The 22,010-nt window shown below is 33.9% G+C and overlaps 1 protein-coding gene across 2 annotated transcripts in view; it reads left to right on the forward strand.

The window, feature by feature from the left end:
• The window catches only part of PRKAR1B (protein kinase cAMP-dependent type I regulatory subunit beta), a 245,085-nt gene that overhangs the window by 181,555 nt on the left and 41,520 nt on the right, over window positions 1-22,010 (forward strand). For both annotated transcript variants that reach the window (XM_003761498.4, XM_012542802.3), the window contains 2 exons: window positions 9,503-9,563; window positions 14,025-14,146. In XM_003761498.4, the coding sequence (XP_003761546.1) occupies window positions 9,503-9,563; window positions 14,025-14,146 (183 nt within the window). The remainder of the gene's footprint in view (window positions 1-9,502; window positions 9,564-14,024; window positions 14,147-22,010) is intronic.

Genomic DNA, 22,010 nt, shown 5'->3' on the forward strand with positions numbered 1-22,010 from the left:
AAATAAACTTCAATAGTGGCTCTCTGTTCCATGGTTACAAATTTGGATGTATTATTGGTATAGGGGTATGTACAGTAGAATGGACAAGAAAACTTCCATTGGGGTACCTCACTAATAATTCCAGAGAAAACTGACCATTATTTTGGAAAATGGAAGACTTTATTTTGTTTTACTTTATGTAATACTTGTGTACTTGTGAAGTTCTATTTCTAAAAAGAATGTACTAAAGGAAACTTACTATTTAAAGCCAACATTCTGTAAAATTAAAAAAAAAAAAAACTTTTGCAAAGAAAACTCCCTTTTCCCCTGTCTTTAAGAACTCGGAACCTACAGACATTTTTAACTTTAGATTTTCAAAGTGAGACAGATAGATAGGTTAGAGTTACATTTAAGCAACATCTATTTGATGCCAAACATCCAAATGAAAACTGAAAAATACACTCACTCTTCCAAACATTTCCACATATCCAGGTGACTGGCATCACATGGGCACAGTTTTTATATTTTGTCAGCTGCAGAGTCTGTTAAACACCAAACTCTTTAAATTTAGAAATCTTAAAACTAACCTTACAATTAGCTACTTGCCTACTCCTCCAGGCGAATAAAAATATGTGTCGGGTGAATAGAAGTGACTTACGATTTTATTTTTCAATCACAGGGTAACCCTTGAGTTGGGAGGTCAGTCTGATTGGGTGATGGGGGTGTAAAGTTATGGAGCAGATATTCTAAGATTGCTTTGCTTTGCCTTCCTACTTCTTCATAGAAAGGAGAGCAATGATTCTTCAAAAGAAGGTAGAAATATTGACACTGAAAAGAGAAGCAAGTCACAGGAAGATAGGGGGAATTAAAAAGAGAAGCAAAAATTATAGCCAGGACTCTGGAGATTATTTTGGTTCAATTCTCTGCTTTCACTGGTAAAGAATTAAACACTCAATGGAGGAAATAAGACTACTTAGTGATAGAACTAGGATCAGAATTCAGGCTTCAGAATTCAGTCCAGCGATCTTTTCAAGATTCTGAAAAAGGCTGGAAATTCCTGGTATTTGAATATAATCTGAATGATCCATTCTATTGATGATAAATTCCTGAGAAAACCAAGATACAGGCAGGTATGAAAAGAGAGTTGATACTGAAGTTTGGGTAGAACTGAAAAACAGAAAGATAAACAAGAGATGGTAGGTAGATTTGGGAAGTACTTGATTTGCCTATGTATAAGGTAGGGCTAGAGAAAGGTCAGTGATACTACTATGAATGCCAGAGGAAATAACTATGTAAAAATCTTGCATTTTGCCCCCATGTAAGTTATTGCTTTCTGGGTACTCAAAGTCATTCCATTCTCTACTTTATTTCTTTTCAAATTTTTGTCATAGTTTTCTAGGGACAGGCGTTTAAAATCCCCCACAAAAAGCCTGTGGTATTAGTCTTTCAGACCTTTTTTCCCTTTTTGCCTCTGGTTTCTCTTCCTTACTTTATCCTTTCCACACCCATTGGCATTCCCTTGCTGGGAAGAACAAGACAAAGGGAGTTTTGTACCAAACACACTTCCCCCCCTTCCAGAAATAGCTAGTCAAACTGTGAGAGATGCAGCCTGTAGTTCCCATTCCTCAAAGTGTTCAACATGTTGCTTTCATGTGGCTAGTCTGTTCTTACAACTCAGCAAGACTAGGTGGGCCTTCTTAGCCATCTTTTAAAAGTACTACTGTTATAATTTCATAGGCTATTTAATAATGATTTTTTAAAAATTCAAGATCATAGGATACCTAAAACGATCTACCAAGTCATCAACCCCAACCCTGTCATGTTACAGATAAGGAAACTCATGTAACAAACAACATTAAAATATATTTAAGCAAAACTTAAGAGAATAGGGGAGTAGACCTGTGAGTTCAGTGGTATACAGAATTCCCAGATGAGGTAACTTCCTCTACCACTACAGGCTGGCACCTTTGCTGTGAGTTAGCAGCTTAGAGCTGGCCAAAGGCTCAACTGACATGCTGACAGCCACTATGTATCTGAGGTCATCTTGATTTCAAAGCTCATCAAATAATAAGAAATATTTAATATTAGTTGAGAGGACAGGAGATATATTTAGATAAGGTAATGTCCATAGCAGAAAACAAACAAACAAAAAACCCTATAGGAACATAAAGAAAAATTAGTTATGAATATAACGTCTTATACTTTCTTGAAATTGACATTTATTGTTACATGTTTTGACACTTCCTTGGTGTTCTGCTGGGAACATGGAATTTTTTTCTTCTTTTTCTATTTTGTTTTTTTCTTATTTTGTATTTAAATTTTAAATAAATAAATTGTAATAAATAAAAGATTTTTTTTTTTAAAGATAAGGTAATGTTTAGATTTTAGACACAATCCCTGCCTTTATGGAGCTTAACTCTAATCCAGGGATAGACTTCAATGCATGTAGCTATCATATACAAGAGTAGTAATAATTAATAAACATTTATTAAGCAATGACTCCAGATCAGGCTATTGTGCTAGCAGAAAAAAGGTAAAACGATTGTTCCTGTCTTGAAAATCAAGAAAAGTTTCATGGAGAAAGTAATATTTTCATTGTATTGTAAAGGATGCAAAAAGAACATGTTCACCTAGAGGGCTCAGCCTAAGGAGAAACAGCAGAGGCCTGAGGATACATTCCATGGCAAGGGAACAGATAATTGTCCAATCTAGTTGAAGTATAGAGACATAGATGGCATAGATCAAGAAATGGAAGATAAGACTGGGAAGATATGATGGTGCCATCTTGCTGAAAGCCATGAATGCCAGGCAGAGAAGGGGCAATTTTATTTGGTAGGTAATCAGTAGCAACTGAATTTTCTTTTTATTTTATTTTCAGTTCCAAATTCTTTCTCTTCCTCCATCCTCTGCCCATTGAAAAGGCAAAAAAAAAATATATATATATATATATATATATATATATATATATCCATTATATATAAGAAGTTATGGAAAACATCTTTCTACATAAACCATGTTGAGACCAAAAAAAAGAAAGAAAAATGAAGGGAAAAATGTTTCAATCAACACTCAAAATTTATCAGTTCTCTATCTGGAGGTAGAGAGAATTTTTTATCATAAATTTTTGACATGGAATAGTTTTGAGCAGAGGAGTGTATGCACAATCAGATTTATGAATAATGTAGAATATTTTGGCAGTGATAGGAAGGTTGAGTTAGAGGTGAGGAGAGAATAGAAATGTCATATTATACATAAGGAAACATGTAACAAACAACATTAAAGTATATTAAATATATTATTGTATATTACATATATTTAATATTTAAATATATCAAGAGTCTACTGCACTAAAGCTCAAATAAGTGGTAATGAGAGCTTATGCTAGGTTGGTAACAGTAAAGATAGAGGAAAGAAGAGAAATACAAGAGATGCGGCAGGAGATGGAATTAGTAATTGACTCTATAAGAACCTCAAAGTTAAGAACATAGGAGCTTATGGTGATTGATGAGAGAAAGAAAGAAAGAAAAAAGAAAGAAGGAAAGAAAAGCAGAGAAAGAAAGGGAGAGAAGAATAAGGAAGAAAGAGGAGGGAGGAAAGAAAGGAAGGAAAGAAGGAAGAAAGAAAAAGGAGAGGGAGGGAAGAAAATAAAAAGAAGAAGAAAGATAAAAAAGGAAAATAAAGGAAGAAAAGAGAAAAAGGAAAAATGGAAGGAGGCAAGAAGAAAAAAGAAGAGAGAAGGGGAAAAAAGGAGAAAGAAAAAAAAATTATTTTTAAAAGAAAAAAAAGTAAATGGAATGCTAGGATGAGAGTCAGGAAAAGCCTGAGTTCAAATTGGGCTTCAGCCACTTAATAGCTCTGTGATCCTGGGTAAGTCACTTAACTCTGTTTGCCTCATTTCCTCATCTGTAAAAGCTAGAGAAGAAAATGGCAAAATGTCTTGATCAAGAAAACCCCAAATGGGATTATAAAGACTGGACAATAACAAAGGGTTAAGAAAAGGATAAGGAGCCAGAAAATTTTAAAAAGTTTGGAATGTAGAATCTTATTCTGTGGAAGGAACTAGCTTTTATAACTTCAAGATCTTTCAGAAAAATGTTTTATAACTCATCTTGGGTGCAGTGGTTCCTATGGAAACAACAGGTTGTAAATCTAATCAATAGCTTATCTGGATAATGTGTAAATTTGTCAAAGCTTCCCTTAAAAAAAAAAGTCAGGGCAGAGGGGTGTGTGTGTGTGTGTGTGTGTGTATGTGTGTGTGCGCATGCATGCATTTATGGAATGAAAAGGAGTCAACAATTTGAGAATTTTTTTTTTTCCTGATTGGAGAAAAGGTGATCAGGCAGGTGCAGAGAATTATATTTCAATTAAAGAAACTGAAATATGTAACTGTATAGACTAATGAGGACTCCATGGATAAAGAACTGACTTGGAATCAGGAAGATTCATGAGTTCAAATCTGGCCTTAGACACTTACTAGCTATGTGACTTTAGGCAAATCATTTAACCCTGTTTGCCTTAGTTTTCTCTTCTATAAAATGAGCTGGTGAAGGAAATGACAAACTGCTATAGTATTTGTGCTAAGAAAACCCTAGATAGGATCATGAAAAGTTGGACGTGACTAAAATAACTCAAGAACAACAAAATAGATAGAACAATACAAAAAAAAAAGTAAAAGCAGAGCAGCATCCCTAGGAAATAATGAAATTATTTGTTAATTGGCAAACTGGATAACCAGATCACTTAGTGGCTATAATATAAAGAATCATAATGATACCTGATGGTAATGTAGCATTAGATTTTTTTTTCTTTTTTCTTTTTTTTTTCTTCTTAAAACTCTCTAAGGTGTTTGTTACTATTTTTGAGACAGATAATGTAGTGGGTAAAGGGTAAGACTTGAAGTCATGAAGGAGACTTCTGTTAGAATTGTTTGAATTCTGACATATCAAAGATTAGCTGTATAACTGAGCAAGTCATATCTTTCAGACTCAATTTCCTTTTCTGTAAAGTGAGGATAATAATAATAGTACCTATCAGTCAGAGTCATTTTTAAAATTTTAATTAATTTTTTTAGGTTATACATGAATATTCATTTTTGGAAAAACTTTGAGAAAAAAATACAAAAAGGCAAAAGGGAAAATAGTATGCTTTGATCTCTTCCTAGTTCTCTTTTTGGATGCAGATGGCATTTCCCATTCAAAGCTGATTGGAATTGTCTTGGATCACTGAATTGCTGAGAAAAGTCTATCATAGTTGATCATCACACAATTTTGCTGTTGCTGTGTACAATGTTTTCCTGATTTTGCTTATGTCAATCGATATCAGTTTATGTAAATCTTTCCAGGATTTTCTAAAATCAGCCTGTTCATCATTTCTTATAGAATAATAATATTCCATTGTTTTCATATGCTATAACTTATTCAGCCATTCCCTAATTGATGGGCATTCACTTATTTTTCAGTTCTTTGCCATCACAAAAGAGATGCTGTTGGCAGAGTCTTAATGAGGATCAAATGAGATAATGTAGGCAAACTTAGCTATGTAAAGGCTAGCTACTATGATGCTTATTTTATAGAATGAGTAAACAGGTTTTTAGAGAAGTTTAGTAGATGTTTGAGGCAGGATTTTAAATTCAAGCCTTCCTGACTTGGAGTCCAGAAATCTATTCACATTTACACTCTGCCTCTCTCAGAGAACATAAGACTATCAGGGGAAATAATACAGAGATTTTGGGGATCAAATTAGCCTGAAGTCTCAGAAGAGGTACAGAAGAAACTGTAAGGAATATTAAGGATGAATTAGTTACAATCAAGGCTAGGAGAAATCAAGAGTCAGAATATATAATATTTGTTAATAGTTATTAGGATTAATAAGATTGCCAAAAAAAAATAAAAATTTAAAATTCTGTAAGTACTTTAAAAAAACTAGAATTGTTTTGTGTTGGTTCTTGGTCTCTTTTGGGGGATACTTTCCCTAATATATTGTGTATATAATTAAAGGTAAAAAAAATTCTTAAAACATTTTGAAGGGAGTTCAAAGTTCCCCTTACCTAGAAGATTTTTTTTCTTTTTACTTATCAAAACCTATCCATCCTTCAGATCTCATCTCTTCCATGAAACTTTCTCCAATTACTCCAGAGATCTCTCCTTTCTCTAGATATCAGTGTATTTTACAATCAAAAGGGGAAACGAGAAGCACACAGATGTGTATAATGATCCTTTCCACATTGTAGGGTTAGAGGCACTATACCCTCACAATCTGGAAAATCCATGTATAAATTTTTGATCTTCTCTTCATATCAGAGAAGTTTGATTTTGTTTGTTTGTTTGTTTGTTTTTCTTATATGGGATGGTTACAGTACCTGACTGTAAAATTTGGGCTAAAAATTTGGTCACAGGCTATATGCAGGTCAATGTTAAGTAAAAAATACTGTATGAAAAATAAATTTAAAAATATGAAACTTTAACTTTTTATTTATTTTGATTTAAAAAAGCAATTGTGTATATTTATGATATTAAAGATATCATGATTGTATGCCTATATTTTATGCATTTCTGAGTTTCTAAATTTTTTTTGGTGCACTCTGCCTCTTCTATAAAACTCTCAAAAAATCCTCATTTAATTTCTTTTGCTGACCAGCAATATATTGAAACCACAGTGGGGAAAGTTGAGATGTGGAAGTGATAACGGTACAAACAAACTAATGAGAGAAAAACCATGGAATTAAAAGGATGGAAGATGGAATTTTTGTTGGAATTCAAAGGGATCCAAGGAAATCAGTAGGTGGAGAGGAGAAGGAAGAATACACTAAGCATGGGATTCAACCAGAGAAAATTCCCAAAGTCAAGAGATAGTGTCTAGTTTGTAGGACAGCCTAGAGGCCAGTGTTACGGGATCAAAGAGAATGTGGTGAGGAATAAGGTATTTGAAAACTGGAAAGGTAAGGAGACAAGATTATAAAAGGCTTTGAATATCAAACAGGATTTTGTCTTTGATCCTGGAGGAAGTTAGGAGCCACTAGAGCTTCTTGAGAAGATATGACATAGTTGTGCCTCTGCTTTAGGAAAATCACTAGTAGCTGAATGGATGATGGATTGGAAGGAAAGACTTTTTTTTCCTTGGTATGTTTCTATTTTTTTTTTATTATAATATTTTATTTTTCCAAATACATGCAAAGATTGTTTTCAACATTCACCTTTAAAAACCTTGGTTTCCAAATTTTTCTCCCTCTCTTCCCATTTCCCCTTCCTCAAGACAGCAAGCAATTTAATACGGATTAAACATGTGCAATTCTTCTTTTTGTGTGTGTGCAATTCTTCTAAACATATTTCCATATTTGTAATGCTGTGCAAGAAAAATCAGATCAAAAGGGAAAAACCTATGAGAAAGGAAAAAAAAATCAAGCAAACAACAAAAGAAGGTGAAAATATTATGCTTTCATCCATTCAGTCTCCATAGTTCTCTCTCTGCATACAGATGGCACTTTCCATCCCAAGTCTCCTGGAATTACCTTGAATTATCTCATTTATGAAGAGAACTAAGTCCAGTGCACAATGTTTTCTTGGTTCTTTTCACTCCACTTAGCATCAGTTCATGTAAGCATTTCCAGGCTTTTCTGAAATCGGCCTGTTGATCATTTCTTATAATAATATTCCATTACATTTTATATACTCAATCATCATATATATGTATATGTGTGTATGCGTGTGTATTCTCAATTCCCAGTTCCTTGCCACCACAAAAAGGGCTGCTAAAAACATTTTTGCACATATGGGTCTTTTTCCCTTTTTTATGATCCTTTAGGGATACAGAGACATAGACATAGAGACATTTCTGGATCAAAAGGTATGCACAGTTTTATAGCCCATTGGGCATAGTTCCAAATTGCTCTTCAGAATGGTTGGATCATTTCACAACTCTATCAACAATGCATCAGTGTCCCAGTTCTCCAACTTATTCCCCAACATTTATCAATTTTTTTTTTTTGTGAGGAAAGACTTGAGGCAGGAAGATCCACTGGGAGGATATTGCTGTAATCAAGGAGTGAGATGATGCCTTTGACTGAAGAGAGAAAGGGACACATTTGAGAGATGTTGCATAGGTGCAATTGAAGGCCTTGGCAATAGGAGGTAAGAGATAGGAAGCCAGGAATTCTAGGTTGTAACAGGGAAAAGTAGGAGATGGAGGGAGAAAGAAAATGAATTCTGTTTTGGACATAATAAGTTTAAAATATCTACTGGCTATCCAGTTCAAGATGTCTGAAATGAAGTTGGAGGGCAGCAGAGAGACTGGGATAGGAGAGGTAGATTTGAAAATCTCTTTCCTTTATTATTGTCAATCAATAAGCATTTACTAAATGTGTGATAGGCACTGGGGATACAAAGACAGAAATGAAATAATCCCTGCATTCCAAGAGCTTTTATTATACTAGGGAAGACAACATGTACACATATAATCATATACTGAATGAACACAAAATAAATGAGGTAATTTAAGGAATGGGGCACTAATAGTTAAGTGGATCAAAAAAGAGTAAAGGGGCACTTTTACGTAAGAAAATAATATTTATATAAGGCAGTTGAGTTGTTGCTAATATGGACTGAGTTATTGCTAAAGGTCCTCAAATCCATATGTAAACTAAACATTGTCATTTTGTTATTTTGATCTTTATTTAGCACTTACAAAATATGCAGTGTGACTCCAGATAATAAATAAGGAAACACACCTTCTGCAGACTGAACAAATAATATGTCTCACACATATATATATATATATATATATATATATATATGTACATGACTAGTTTTAAAATGTATGTGGATGCTGTTATGATTAGGAAAATATAAATTCCTTTAAAAGCATTCTTGAATTCAGAGTCAGATTTGTCCTTGGATATTTTCTCAAATAATAGATACTTGTAATGAACTGCAATCATGGGAAGATTGGTGAAATTTTTTTTGTTATTGTTAACAAAAGAATCTTCATGTTAAAACAGTTGAGCACTACTGATGTAAGGCTATGTCATATAATCAGCAATGTTTTATGACTTTGAGAAGCTAGTCCTTAGTTCTTTCTTTTGTATAGAAGGAAAAAACTATGGTAAAGGACTGGTCCAAAATCATGCTCATTGGTAAAATGGAGCCTAGTATCCAAATTCCTGATTTGTTTGTGAAAATATTTTGCCTTTCTTTTGGGAATGATGATACTTTTAAATTTCTAACAAAACTGAATCACTTAATTCAGTAAGTGCTGGAGTTTCAAAAGCAAAAATGAAATGGTCCCTATCCTCAAGGAACTTTACATTCTAAACTCTGTGCATTAAAATTTGTGATACTCTTTTAAGTGGTGCTTAAAATTCATTGTGAAAGGATTATAATTTGATCAGGGAGAACTGAGCCTAGGCTGCTTTTCACTGTCTATGCAAAAAAGAGCAAAAAGTCAAAAAATGTTGTTTTAATTAGTTACAAAATTTTGGATACTAAGACCTGTCTCTTTAGATCTCTGTGTTTCCTTTTCTCTTAAACAGGGCAGCACTCTAAGAAAACGGAAGATGTATGAAGAATTCCTGAGCAAAGTCTCCATCTTGGGTCAGTTGCCTTTTTTTATTTCAATCTCTGTCATGTGTAGTCACTTGAGTTGAGATGAAGCTGAGTTTCATCTTTAGATGACTAAATCATTCCTTGTATCTTCATCTGGCTGCCATTTTTGTTCACTTGACTGTTCAAAAAGAAGTTTCAAAGGATTATTTGATTATGAGTCTAGGTATCATAATTTGAAAGTAATTTGCTTTTTGGCTTGCAAATGAGAGAGGATTCTTCTTCCTCCAAATGGTTTCTGATTTGCTCTGATGATAGTTTTTCAATTCTTTTCATTTTTATCTATTTGTACTCTCATATCTATCATTTTTCCTTCCCTTAATGTGGTGTAGTGAAAAATGATTGGATGGAGAGTCAGAGAATGTAGGTTCAGATCTTATTTCTGTCACTTATTTTTACCTATGTGACCTTGAAAAGTCACATGTTCTCCAGACTTCAGTTTCCTTAATTATAAAACTGGACGAGATAACTTCGCAGACTCCTAACATCTGTGATCCTGACACCTTTTCATATAGTATTATGTAGTAATTACATTGTTAGCGAAGTATACTTCAGTATGTTAGCTTTAATGATCTAATATAGTTGATACTTTCCTATGTATCTGTTTCCTATTTATTGACTCCAGGGGTGTCAAAAATTTTTGGTAGTGAGAGTTTGGGGGAGAGAATAAATCCAGACTCTAAATGAGAGTACATTGTTGCTATTTAAACCAGAGGTATCAAACTTAAAAGAGGCCAGATAAACCTGAAACCAGATTAAAATGGAAATAGGAAATGTTTAACAAAATAAATAAAAATATATAACATAGAAAATGTTAATTTGTGGTTTTGAAATTAATATTCAGTGTCCTTTCTATTTTGAGTCTGACCCCATTGATCTAGATGATCTGCAAAGAGGTTTCCGATTTTAAAATTCTAAATAAAATTTCATGCAAAGTGGAAACCCAGCCTACCACATTGATCCTATGTTTCTGCAATAAACAGATGTTTTGCACTACCAAGCCATTTCCTCATTATTCTAATGTTCCATCTGCTTTTGAGATGGTTGCTTAGACCAAAAGAGAGCTTTTCCTTTAACTAAAAAATTTTCCACCTTCATTAACTGAGCATTTGTCACAGCAAATTGCTTTGCAATAAGAGGCTTTTAGAAAGATGGTTAAATGTAGCAATTACAGAGTATTGTTTTCAGCTTCCTAGGTTCTTACAAGTGAAAAGGGAGAGCCTTCTTCGATGAGGGTCATAGATCTAGAAGTAGAAGGAATCTCATCTTCTCCATCCCCTTCATTTTACAAATGAGGAAATTGAGGCTCCAATTGGTGAAATGACTTAAGGTCACAGCACATAAATAGAAGAGTTGGGGTTTGTTTTATTTATGTGAGGCAATTGGGATTAATTTACCCAGGGTCATAACAACTAGTAAGTATTAAGTGTCTGAAACCTCATTTGAATTCAGGTACTCCTGACTTTAATGTCAGTTTTCTATCCACTGTATGATCTAGCTGCCCCAAAGAAGTGGGATTTGAATCCAGCCACTCTTGACTCCAGGACATGTAACCCTTTCCACTGTACCAACTATGTCCTCTCTGAATACATTTATGCAATAAACTAGTGAATACTCAAATCCCAAATGGGCAGAAGCCCCACCTTTTTATTTCTTTTTAAAGTCTTTTAGCTTTTATACTCCTGTCACACATTCTTAAAACATCTGTTCAACTTCACATCTTGGGATTTTGTTTTTTCTCTGATTAATGTGATAGTCACAAAATATGAATGTGTCCCTGATGACCTTTAGTAGGAAAAACAACAAATTCCTAATCCTTCCCTGATCAATCACCTTTGAGAGAACAAAAGCCCGACCATTAAGTGGACAGTGTTGAACAATAAAAAGAAAGCCTCTTCTGTGTGAGGGGCATTTTGATCATATTTCAGATCATATACACTCAAGATTTACTCTGAAATGCTTAATTTTATACATTTTGCTTCTAAAGTTTTGATTGAACAGTCACAAAAAGAAAATTTGCTTTTTTGTTGTTATAAAGATTAATAATCCCTCTCCCTGAGAAGAAAAGGAACTTGGAAGTATAATTGAACTTCTGGCTGTCCCTCTTTGGGAAATCAGCAATTATGTGACTTGTGAATGTGCTGAATTTCATATTAAATTAATAATTTACTAATGCATCATTTCAAGCCAAATATAAGTGCTTTTTCCCCTCCCTCCCCACTTCCATCCTTGGCTTCCTTTAGACTTGAGCACAATTTGCCTTCCAAAACACAGAGTGCCAATTAGGCTAAATTATGCCAAGGAATTTTTCTTAACTAAGCTATACCTACCTTTATTATGTATCACCTCATTGCTGAAATGTTGAAAATGTATTTTTTTAAATGTTCATTAAAAATTTAATTTTCTTTAGTCTCAGATTATTGGCTATGATCTAGTCCTGAGATTCCTAAATATAGCAGATTGTTGATCTTTACAACACTGGAACATTTGGAAGTGTCTTTCTGACTTTTGTTGAAAAAAAAAAAAAAAAAGACCCCACCTGACAGCTCTATGTTTAAAGAATAACCTCAGATTAATTTGACATTTCAGAAATTCAACTAAATAAATTTGATGAGACCTTCTCCTTTTTTTGTAATTTCATCACACCAATCTCTGATACTAAGATTTATTTGGGAAGTGATAAAGTTCTCTGATTCCACATTTGTTTTCTATCTGACTTTTCTATGCAATTGAGACCTGTTAATTCTGACACTGAAAAATAAACATTACAACTGTGTAGCTGCTTGGATCTTTACAAACATAGAAATGGCTATTTAATTTTAAGGGTAAATAAGACAGTTTTGCACTAAAATAGCAGATTTGTTAATTTTCTTTTAAGTCCTTTCCCTAAAAACACAGACGGTAGTTTGCAATTAAATAATTCAAATGTCTTTTGAATGAACATCTTTCTCAAGGTGTTCTTGCATAATTTGGGAAAGATTTGAGTACTTCAGCATTCAGAATTACTGATACTGTTTGTACACAACAGAAGCAAATTGGTAAGTAGCTACCCCCTCCCCCATTAAAAAAATAATCCTGATTGAAATGACATTGCTCATTTGCACAACAACTACAAAATTGTTTAGATTCTTGAATAGAAACCAGCTGTTCATTTTTTCCTTGTATGTACCATGGTATGGTTTTTGAAAGCTCTTTACCAGCTCTCAATAGTGCAAGAAGAGATTCCCCCATTAACCCAATTCTAAATATATTTCTTTACCTTTTATTTTTAGCAGCTGCTCTAAATAAATGATATCAGATAAGTACAGGCCAGAGTTGAATAAAAATTTCTTTGCCCTCAAAGGAAAACTAGATAATTAATCAAGCATTTATTCTTTTCTTATAAAACAGTAGATTGTATTCATTCCATAGAGTTGTAGGGGATGTAGGTTTAATGATGGAGGAAAAGGGAATGTATAAAGTGTAAGGAGAGGTAATTTGTTGAGAAGGGGTGGGGAGTGGAGAAATAATCCTGAATTTTTAAAAGCATTGCCAGAAGATTAAAATTAGTACAGCCAAATGTTTTGACTTTAAAGGGTTAAAAATATAGCTACTATTTGGAAAGGCAGCCTGAGCAGCAGTGGATAGAGAGCCAGTCTTGAATTCAGGAAGATTTGGGTTCAAAATCTGTCTCTAGTACATATTAGTTGCATAACTGTGGATCACTTAAACCTCACTCTATAAGAATATAAATTATAGATGAGTTGTCCATCTCAATTGGTGGAAGAAATTTCTACACTGAGAAGGAATACTCCAACACTGATGAAATCACAAGTCTGGATTAAAAAAAAAAATGCATATGACACTACTACAGAAATTAAATTAATTATAAAATTAATGGAATTAAGAAATTTGCTTCAATAATGGAATCAAATAAATTCAGCAGCTACAGTAATTGGATGCAATTTCATTGCATGTAAATGTTTATGCTGCCCTTTTCCTTTGAAGATAAGAAAAGTAGCATTTTTTTCCTGAACTGACTTAATGTTGTACAGATTCCATCTTCATTTTTAATATGTGAGTAAAATTAATTTCATCCTTGAGAATAGTTACCTGTTTTTAAACCATATCTACCTGTTAAATACTAAGTTTCAACCCTTTGCTTCAACTAACCAAGTTAATTAAAAAATGTCTAGGCCTTAAGAGTACAAAAGAATTGGAAAATTCACTTTTTGCATCCTTGAGCTTTATTCACTTTTTCCTCCCTGTAAAGATTAATCATTGCAGAGCTAATGTTCTTCATGTTTTCCAAGAATGTTCTGAGAAAAAAAGGCGGAAAAAAAAAGTCTGCCTTTGAGTTTTGCAACTGCTGAAAGTTATAAAAGAAGCATTTTGCCATTATCCCTAGTGACTGAATTCCATAGCAAATCAGATATTTCCATCATGAAAGTTTTATTGTCTCTAAATCTTCAGAATCACTGGATAAGTGGGAACGACTGACAGTGGCTGATGCATTGGAGCCTGTCCAGTTTGAAGATGGAGAAAAAATTGTGGTTCAGGGACAACCAGGGGATGACTTTTTCATCATTACTGAGGTAAGTCCTTTGCTTGATGGTTGCATTTAGGAGGTTTTCTTACAAGCAATAGAAACAAATCTTTCTCCCATAAACATAGTATGGAAGGAATAATGGACAATTGTGGACATTACTAGTAGACTCAATTCCAAATAAAGGGGCATCTAGATAGTGCAGTAGATAGAATCACTAGTTCTAGAGTCAGGAGGATCTTAGTTCAAATCCATCCCCAGAGGCTTACTTGTTTATATATATATATATATATATATATATATATATATATATAGAGAGAGAGAGAGAGAGAGAGAGAGAGAGAGAGAGAGAGAGAGAGATTTCTTTCATTCTTGGGCAAACTTAAGTATCTTAGGTGAAAAAATAAAACATGGGAAGGAAGTGTGGTATAGAAGAAGATAAAGAATAGAGATAGAATGTGATAAGAGAAGCCAGTCCTAAGTCAAAAACACCTGAATTCAAGTCCTACCTTTGATTGTATGGTCTTGAACAAGTCATCTAAGCTCTTTTTTATTCCAAGGTATCCCTCTAAGCCTGTAAGATACACAGCAGTAGTGATTTGTGTTGATGAAGTGTTTCCTCCCTGGAAGTTCTCTGTACTAGTGAAATCATGGCTCTGAACCTCTATCCTCCCTCTCTGCAAAACTTTGCAACTTATAGGATCTAGAAATGCAAGGGATGTTAATGATCACCTAATCAAACACCATTTCCTAGCTCATTTTACAATGAAAGAAACTGAGGCAAAAAGGGTTAATCCTTTTACTTGCACACAGTCACTGAGCTATTTAAGTGTCTGAGGACATATTTGAACTCAGGAAGAGAGATTTCCTGACTCCAGGTCTGGCGCTCTATCCAGTATGGTGCCATCTAACTGCCCCATTACAGATGAAGAAACTGGCATCCAAAGTGGAAAAAAAGATTTGCCTATGGTCAGATAGTTAGTTAGTAAATAGAAGAACTGAACTTTGAACCCAGGTCTTTCTCTAATCCAATATTTGTCCTCTATACCACACACTCATACTTGTCAAAGATACAGGAACAGGTTGTTGTTGTTGTTGTTGTTGTTAAAGCAAAGTACGTGACTTCTTAAAAGAATGATGTATCAAGTCCATATCTTGCCATCAGTCCAAGCCTCAGCAGCTGTCCTGAAAAGGGGGCAGGAGAAGGGAAAGAAACCTTTGGTAACTGTTTGTATGTCTTGCCAATTTTCCATACTGGATTTGATGGATACGAAAATCCCATTTTTCTCTTTAAGAGGTGCTTGAGACTTTCTGTAGGAAAAAATGAAAACCATTTAGTAACTAGTTATTTTGTATCTAATAGATGAAAGAGTAATTAAAGGCATTTGGAATAAACTCTTGTTCTTCCAAAGTGTTATGCTTCAGGTTTATATGTATTCTTTGAGAGTGGGAAAGGGAGAGGGATGGAGGGAGATACAGAGACAGAGAGAGACAGAGATGGAGAGAAAGAAACAAAAAGGAAAGAGATAGGGAGAGAGAGAATAGAGAAAGGAGTGAGATAGAGGCAGAGAGTGACAAAAAGAGAGAAAGGGAAATGAGAAAAGAGAGAGAAACAAAGAGCAAGAGACAGCTAGAGAGAAAAGAGAGAAGAGAGACAAAGACAGAGATGGGGAGAGGGAGAGGAGAGAAACAGAGAAGGACAAGAAGAAGAGGAATAAAGAAAAGAGAGAGAGAGAGAGAGAGAGAGAGAGAGAGAGAGGGGGGAGAGGAAAATGGGGAGAGGAGAGATACAAGGAGAGAGAGTAAAGAGAAAAGGAGAGAATGTGTGTGTGTGTGTGTGTGTGTGTGTGTGTGTGTGTGTGTGTATAAAGAGAAGAAGAGAAGACTGTGGGAGGGAAGGTGGTTTTGAGGAAGAAAAGTCATCTCAAGAGTCAAATTATGAGGGAAGCAAAATATGGCTAGGGTATCTCTTTAAGTAGTAGTCTTATATTCAGGCAGAGAATAGAACTGATGAGCAGAAGTTTCTTTGAGGTGGGAAGGTGATTACTGAGGAGAAAAGGAAGAGAAATAAGCTATCTTAAACTTTGAATATTTGGCCAATTTTCATAATCATATAGTATCTAAAATATGTTAATATCCCTATAGTTCTTATTTCCTATGTTTTTTAAAGATTAAAAACAATCTTATGTTCATTCACATTGTACCTTTGACCTTAAGCAATCCTAAAAATTTTTTCTCCTTCAGATGAAAGTGTAAGTATGAAGCTTTTCCAATTCCTGCAATCAAAATTCTTTTATTTCCTATTGAAATATGCTTGAGTACAGATTCAATAATGGAAAATAAAATCATATTATATAAAGTTATCAATATTTAATTAGTTTAGAAGCATTTTTCTTGTGCATAGATATGGTCATGTCACTTTTTTCCCTCAAAAATTTTCTAGGGTTTTATACTGCCTATAGAGTCAAAATCATATACCTTAGTCTGACATTCAAAGGTCTTCTACATCTGGTATATTTCTAGCTTTCCTACTATATTGTGCTATACTTTAGTCAAACTGAACTACTTTTTAATCCCCAATAATACTCTTGTATTTTTTCATCTTCTTGCTTTTGCTGCTAATGACGTCTTCTTCATCTGACGAATACCTAGTCATCCTTTAAAGACCAATTTAAATGTCCCTCTCATATGGTTGTCTTCTCATAACATATTAATTCAAAGATTTTTTCTAATCAACAGCTCCCCTTCTTATTTATCTTCGTTGCATTGATTTTGTTCATGTAAAAACTTTATAATTTCATGGATTTATTTATTTATTTTGGCATGAGTACCTTTAATTTTTTGATTAAAAATTCTCCCTTTAAGACACAGCTATGAAAGGTACCTGAGCTGGTTCTATATCACATTATGTTTTGTTTTGTAACTATGTTGTTTCTACTACATTGCACAAAATCTGTAATTTTCATATGAATAAGAACTATCTTATCTGGATATGGCCCTCTTCAACAATGTGATGAACCAAATCAGTTCCAATAGAGCAGTAATGAATTGAACCAGCTACACCCAGTGAAAGAACTTTGGGAGATGACTATGAACCATTACATAGAATTCCCAATCCTTCTATTTTTGTCCACCTGCATTTTTGATTTCCTTCACAGATTAAGTGTACACTATTTCAAAGTCCTATTCTTTTTGTACAGCAAAATAATTGTATGGACATGTATACATATATTGTATTTAACTTATACTTTAACATATTTTACATGTATTGGTCAACCTGCCATCTGGGGGAAGAGGTGGGGGGAAAGAGAGGAAAAATTGGAACAAAAGGTTTTGCAGTTATCAATGCTGAAAAATTATCCATGCATATATCTTGTAAATAAAAAGCTATTTTTTAAAAAAAATTATCTTATCTAGATTTTATAGTTTCCTTAATCTAGCATAGTACTTTGTATACAGTAAGCACTTTGAAAATGGTGGTTCAATATGGATGAAAACAAATGCATGAAAACCAAAAATATCAGTAACCCTAATGTGAGATTTGGCTAATAAAACCAAATTCAGCACCAATATTCTTGGAGAAGAAAGAAAAATGACAGATATTTGAAGAATCCAGCATACCTAACCTTTTGAGTTTCATTTGAAAACATTGGCTAGAAAACATTATTACATGTATCTATGTATACATACATACATACATTTATGTATGTGTGCATATCCAAAAAAAATTTGCTTTTGTTTTACCTTTCCTCCTGGATGCTAAAGCATGCTACCATGAGGAGATTGGAGTTTTCTCTCTTTTTTTCTTCCATTACTTCCCCTCTAATTGATGGTGTTAATGAGGAGTGAAATACCTAAAAGGATGAAAGAAGAGAAGAAAAAGGGGACAATGGCTTGTATAATCCCCATATTAGATCATTAGCTCCTGAATGATCTAGGGCCAGCTGCAAATGATTATACTTCCTGACTAGATATATGCAGACATTTTGAAATGGCTATTATATGGAATAGAATGATCTGGAAGTGAGAGGGAGGTGAGGATGCATGGAGAGTACATTAATTTAAACTTAAAAGAATCGTCTAAAAATAGCTGCTTAAAAAATAAAAGATTAAATGAATTCTGGGAGAAGGAAAGAAGGAAAGAAGGAAAAGAGAGATTCCACATATATTGCACAAATGTTCATTAAGGACCTATATGGTGCTAGGTAATGGAGCTACAAGGATTTTAAAAATTGTGTATTCCTGCCCACCAGAAGCTTGAATTGGGGGGGGGGGGCAAATATAGCATGAAAAATCTTGAGAAATATATATGTCCTTTGGTTTGGATATTCATTTAGCACAAATAAGTTTAATTATTATTATAATTATTTTGATGGGGTAATATGTCCTGTGAGAGGGAGAAGAAAGAAAAAAAATCAGTTTAGGAATATTACAGTTCTCATTAGAATTATGTATGTTCAAAAATGAAAAACTTGTTCCTCTCTTCTAGGTGAAGTAAGAATTAGAGAAGAAAAAAAAATGTGTTTTGTTTTTTCTCACCTTTCAGCAAGGATATGAAATGAGTTAACTCAGAAAGCTGATGCCTTGAATTTCTTCCAAAAATATAATAATCTTGTGGAGAGACTATGGGAAAGGCAGGGTTTTTGTAATTGCTACTTAGGGAGAAAGCCATGATTTAACTTTGAATATTTCTGAAGTTTTTATTCTAGATTTTTAAGGGACTTGTATTTTTATCTCACAAAATATTTTTATAAAGCTAGGAAATAGTCTCTTGAAGGGTGTGTCTACATAGCCATTTGAAGACATTTCCCAAGGAAACCATTTTCTTTGCCCTTTACAGACTGCATAGCATTGATTCCTTTCTTCAAATGGTACATGTAGCCAAATCATGAACCCTGGCTGTGTGTAGACACTACCACAATATTTGACAATAATTAATGTCAGAACACATGCTTCATATTTCTTTTTGCATGTTCTCATTCTGTTTTTTTTTTCTGTAATTAATTTTGTGTGTATATTATCCTTCCCCCTTTCCCCCCTGCCCCCCTGCCATTAGACTATAAGTTCTGTGAGGGTAGGGACTTTGACACATTATTCTTTATGTCCTCTATGGCTTCCAGTATTGTTTCTTATATATAGTAGGTATTTAGTATCAAAAATTTGGGGAATACAGCCAAAATAATTCTTTGGGGGATATTTCTATCACCTAACACTTTCATCAACAAAAGAGAAAGAGTAGGTTGATGAATTGTGCAGACTTAATTAAAAACCAGAAAAACCAACAGATTTTTAGGTATTAGATAAATTCCATTCAATTCAATGAGCATTTATTTAATAAACATATTACCTTTTACATTTACATAATAAACATATACATAGTATAAACATCTACTGCATCCAAAGTACTAAATGTAAGATGGCATAGTGCATAGATTGCCAGACTTGGGATCAGAAAGACCTGGATTCAGGCTCACCTCTGATAGATTTATACTGGGTAACCTTTCACAAGTCACAATTTCTCAAGTATGTGAGTGCCCTCAGCAACTTTCTAACTGTATAAATTGAGAATAAATGACAACCTGCATTGGCAGAAAGATTTCTAACTAGGAGTTTCAGAGAGATAGATAGACAGGTAGTAGATATATATAAGGTAGATACATTCACATAGCCATAGATTGTGTGTGTCTATATGTATATGTATACCAATGGAATCAGTTCTATTTCCCCTCCCCTCAACTTCCCTATACCACTCCCCTAACTCCTCCAAAAGAAAAAAGTGCAAGGCACTATATTAGGAATGAATTTATTGAATAAATTTGTGAATTAAGTAACTTTAGTCACTCAGATATCATTGTTCATTATTTTATCATTGTCATCTAATTATTGTCTACACTCTTTTATGTATTTTGATAATGACTCTGGAGGAGAAAGTGAGGCAGGTGATTTTTGCACAGTCCTTCCTTACTTCAGTGCAATTTACTTGCACATTATGGCATCACTTCCTTGTCATAGTCCTTTTAGAGAATGAAGGACAAAACAATAACAATAATGTGTTAGAATAGAAAGGATAAGACAATGCTGATTATTGTGCAGACTTTGCCATCTATTTCTTTGTAACTTTGGACAAGTAACATAGTCTTCCTGAGCCCTTTCTCTTTAATGTGTCAAATGAGGTTAATAATATTTGCTTTTCTAATATCAATCAGGAATTAGTAATAGTTTAGACTGATCAAGCTGAATGGGGAAGGCCAATTTGAAAAACACACAGGTCCTAGCAATCTTTAGGCAATCACTTTTAAAAATTTCTGCTACTCCACAATTTCCTCCAATTATGTTATATTTTCTTTGGCTCTTTGACTACAGCCTTGTAAATTGATAAATGATTGTAGAGTATTTCTCCCTCCATCTACAAACTAAATCCCAGAGTACCATTTCCATTTGACTCATCTTCCTCATCTTCCCCCCTCATCATCTTTGCTGGAAGTGAACTTCTTGGCTGAACTATGACTCAGAGTCAAAATTCTTTGACCCAGCCTCTCACTGACAGCAGTGAAAAAAGCTGTGACTTAGAGTGGTTGTGAAGATCACATGAAATAATGTATACAAAATGCTTTGTTAAGACATTCAAATAGCAAATAAATGGTGTTAATTCATCAGTTAAGAAGCATTAATTAAACACCTACTATGTGTCAGACATCATATTGGAAGGCTCAGAATACAATTACATAGAATGAAACCATCATTCTTCTCATGAAATATTACCCAGAGAATAGAAAATTACAATGAAAGGCATAGGCTTCTTTGAGTGAATCTTAAAATTAAATGACATAAAACCACTCAGAGATTCTATATTTTCAATAAAAGAATATAAATAACTCTCTCTCAGCTAGGCCAATGGCCTACTATGCTAAAGTAATTAAAAAAAACACATCTATAATTTCATTGGTCTAATATGTGTCAGAGGCAGGACTTCAGTGTATTTTGTGTAACATTTTCTAGTTTTCAAAGCACGATTCACAAATATCTATTACCTACTCCTCCCAACAATCCCAGAGGGTAGACTTGGTGGTGGTATCATTGCCATTTGACAGATAAAGAAACTGATGCTCAGAGAGGTTAAAACATTGCCTAAGGCGTTTAGTTTTAGGGAGAGTCAGAAAATCCAGGCTGGAAAGAGTATCAGCTCCAAGTCTTTCTACCATGCTAGTGAAATTGGGAGGGCAGCAGAGGAGATTGTCCTGAAGTTAATAGTAAGACCAGATAAGGCATAGAGGTGGTAATAAAAAGTTATCATTATTATAAAAGACCTCTAAGCAAAAGTAGTTCGATTGCAATATTTTTCTAAAATCTTTTGAATTTTTGGCTTAAATGTCTACTCACCACTGGTATGTATGCAAACAGACATGGTAACCCCTGAAAAAGCAAATAGTTCACACTCATTATTTCTACAGTTGGAATGTAACCTAATATATTTTATGGCACAACTAAAAGCTATACCTTTACTTCAAATACAGTTTAGTCCCCTTGAAAATGCATATTTCCCCTCTTTATTCTATGATCAACCAAATTTAAAAAGTCACGGTCACACTACTGTAGTTCACAGAAATTAGTTTCTTTGAAAACTGTTTTATTAGTGGTTACTAAAAATATCATTGACTCTGTGAAAGCAAATATAGCTCCAAACTCCTCATTACTGGGTTTCAAACAGGTGTTTTGAACTGTGATATTTCTATGACTTTATAGGTTTTATATATGAGACATTTCTCATCTATCAGATACTATACCTGCAATTCAGGTGACTGCCACGAAGTGGCTGCCTCTATTGTGGTCTCCAGTTTAGCAGATTTGTTTCCTATAGGTGTTCTTACAATGTTTTCAGGGTTAAGGGAAGCCTGTGTATACTAAAAAACAGA

The sequence above is a fragment of the Sarcophilus harrisii genome, chromosome 1 (assembly GCF_902635505.1).
Source record: "Sarcophilus harrisii chromosome 1, mSarHar1.11, whole genome shotgun sequence".
NCBI lineage: Eukaryota > Metazoa > Chordata > Mammalia > Dasyuromorphia > Dasyuridae > Sarcophilus > Sarcophilus harrisii.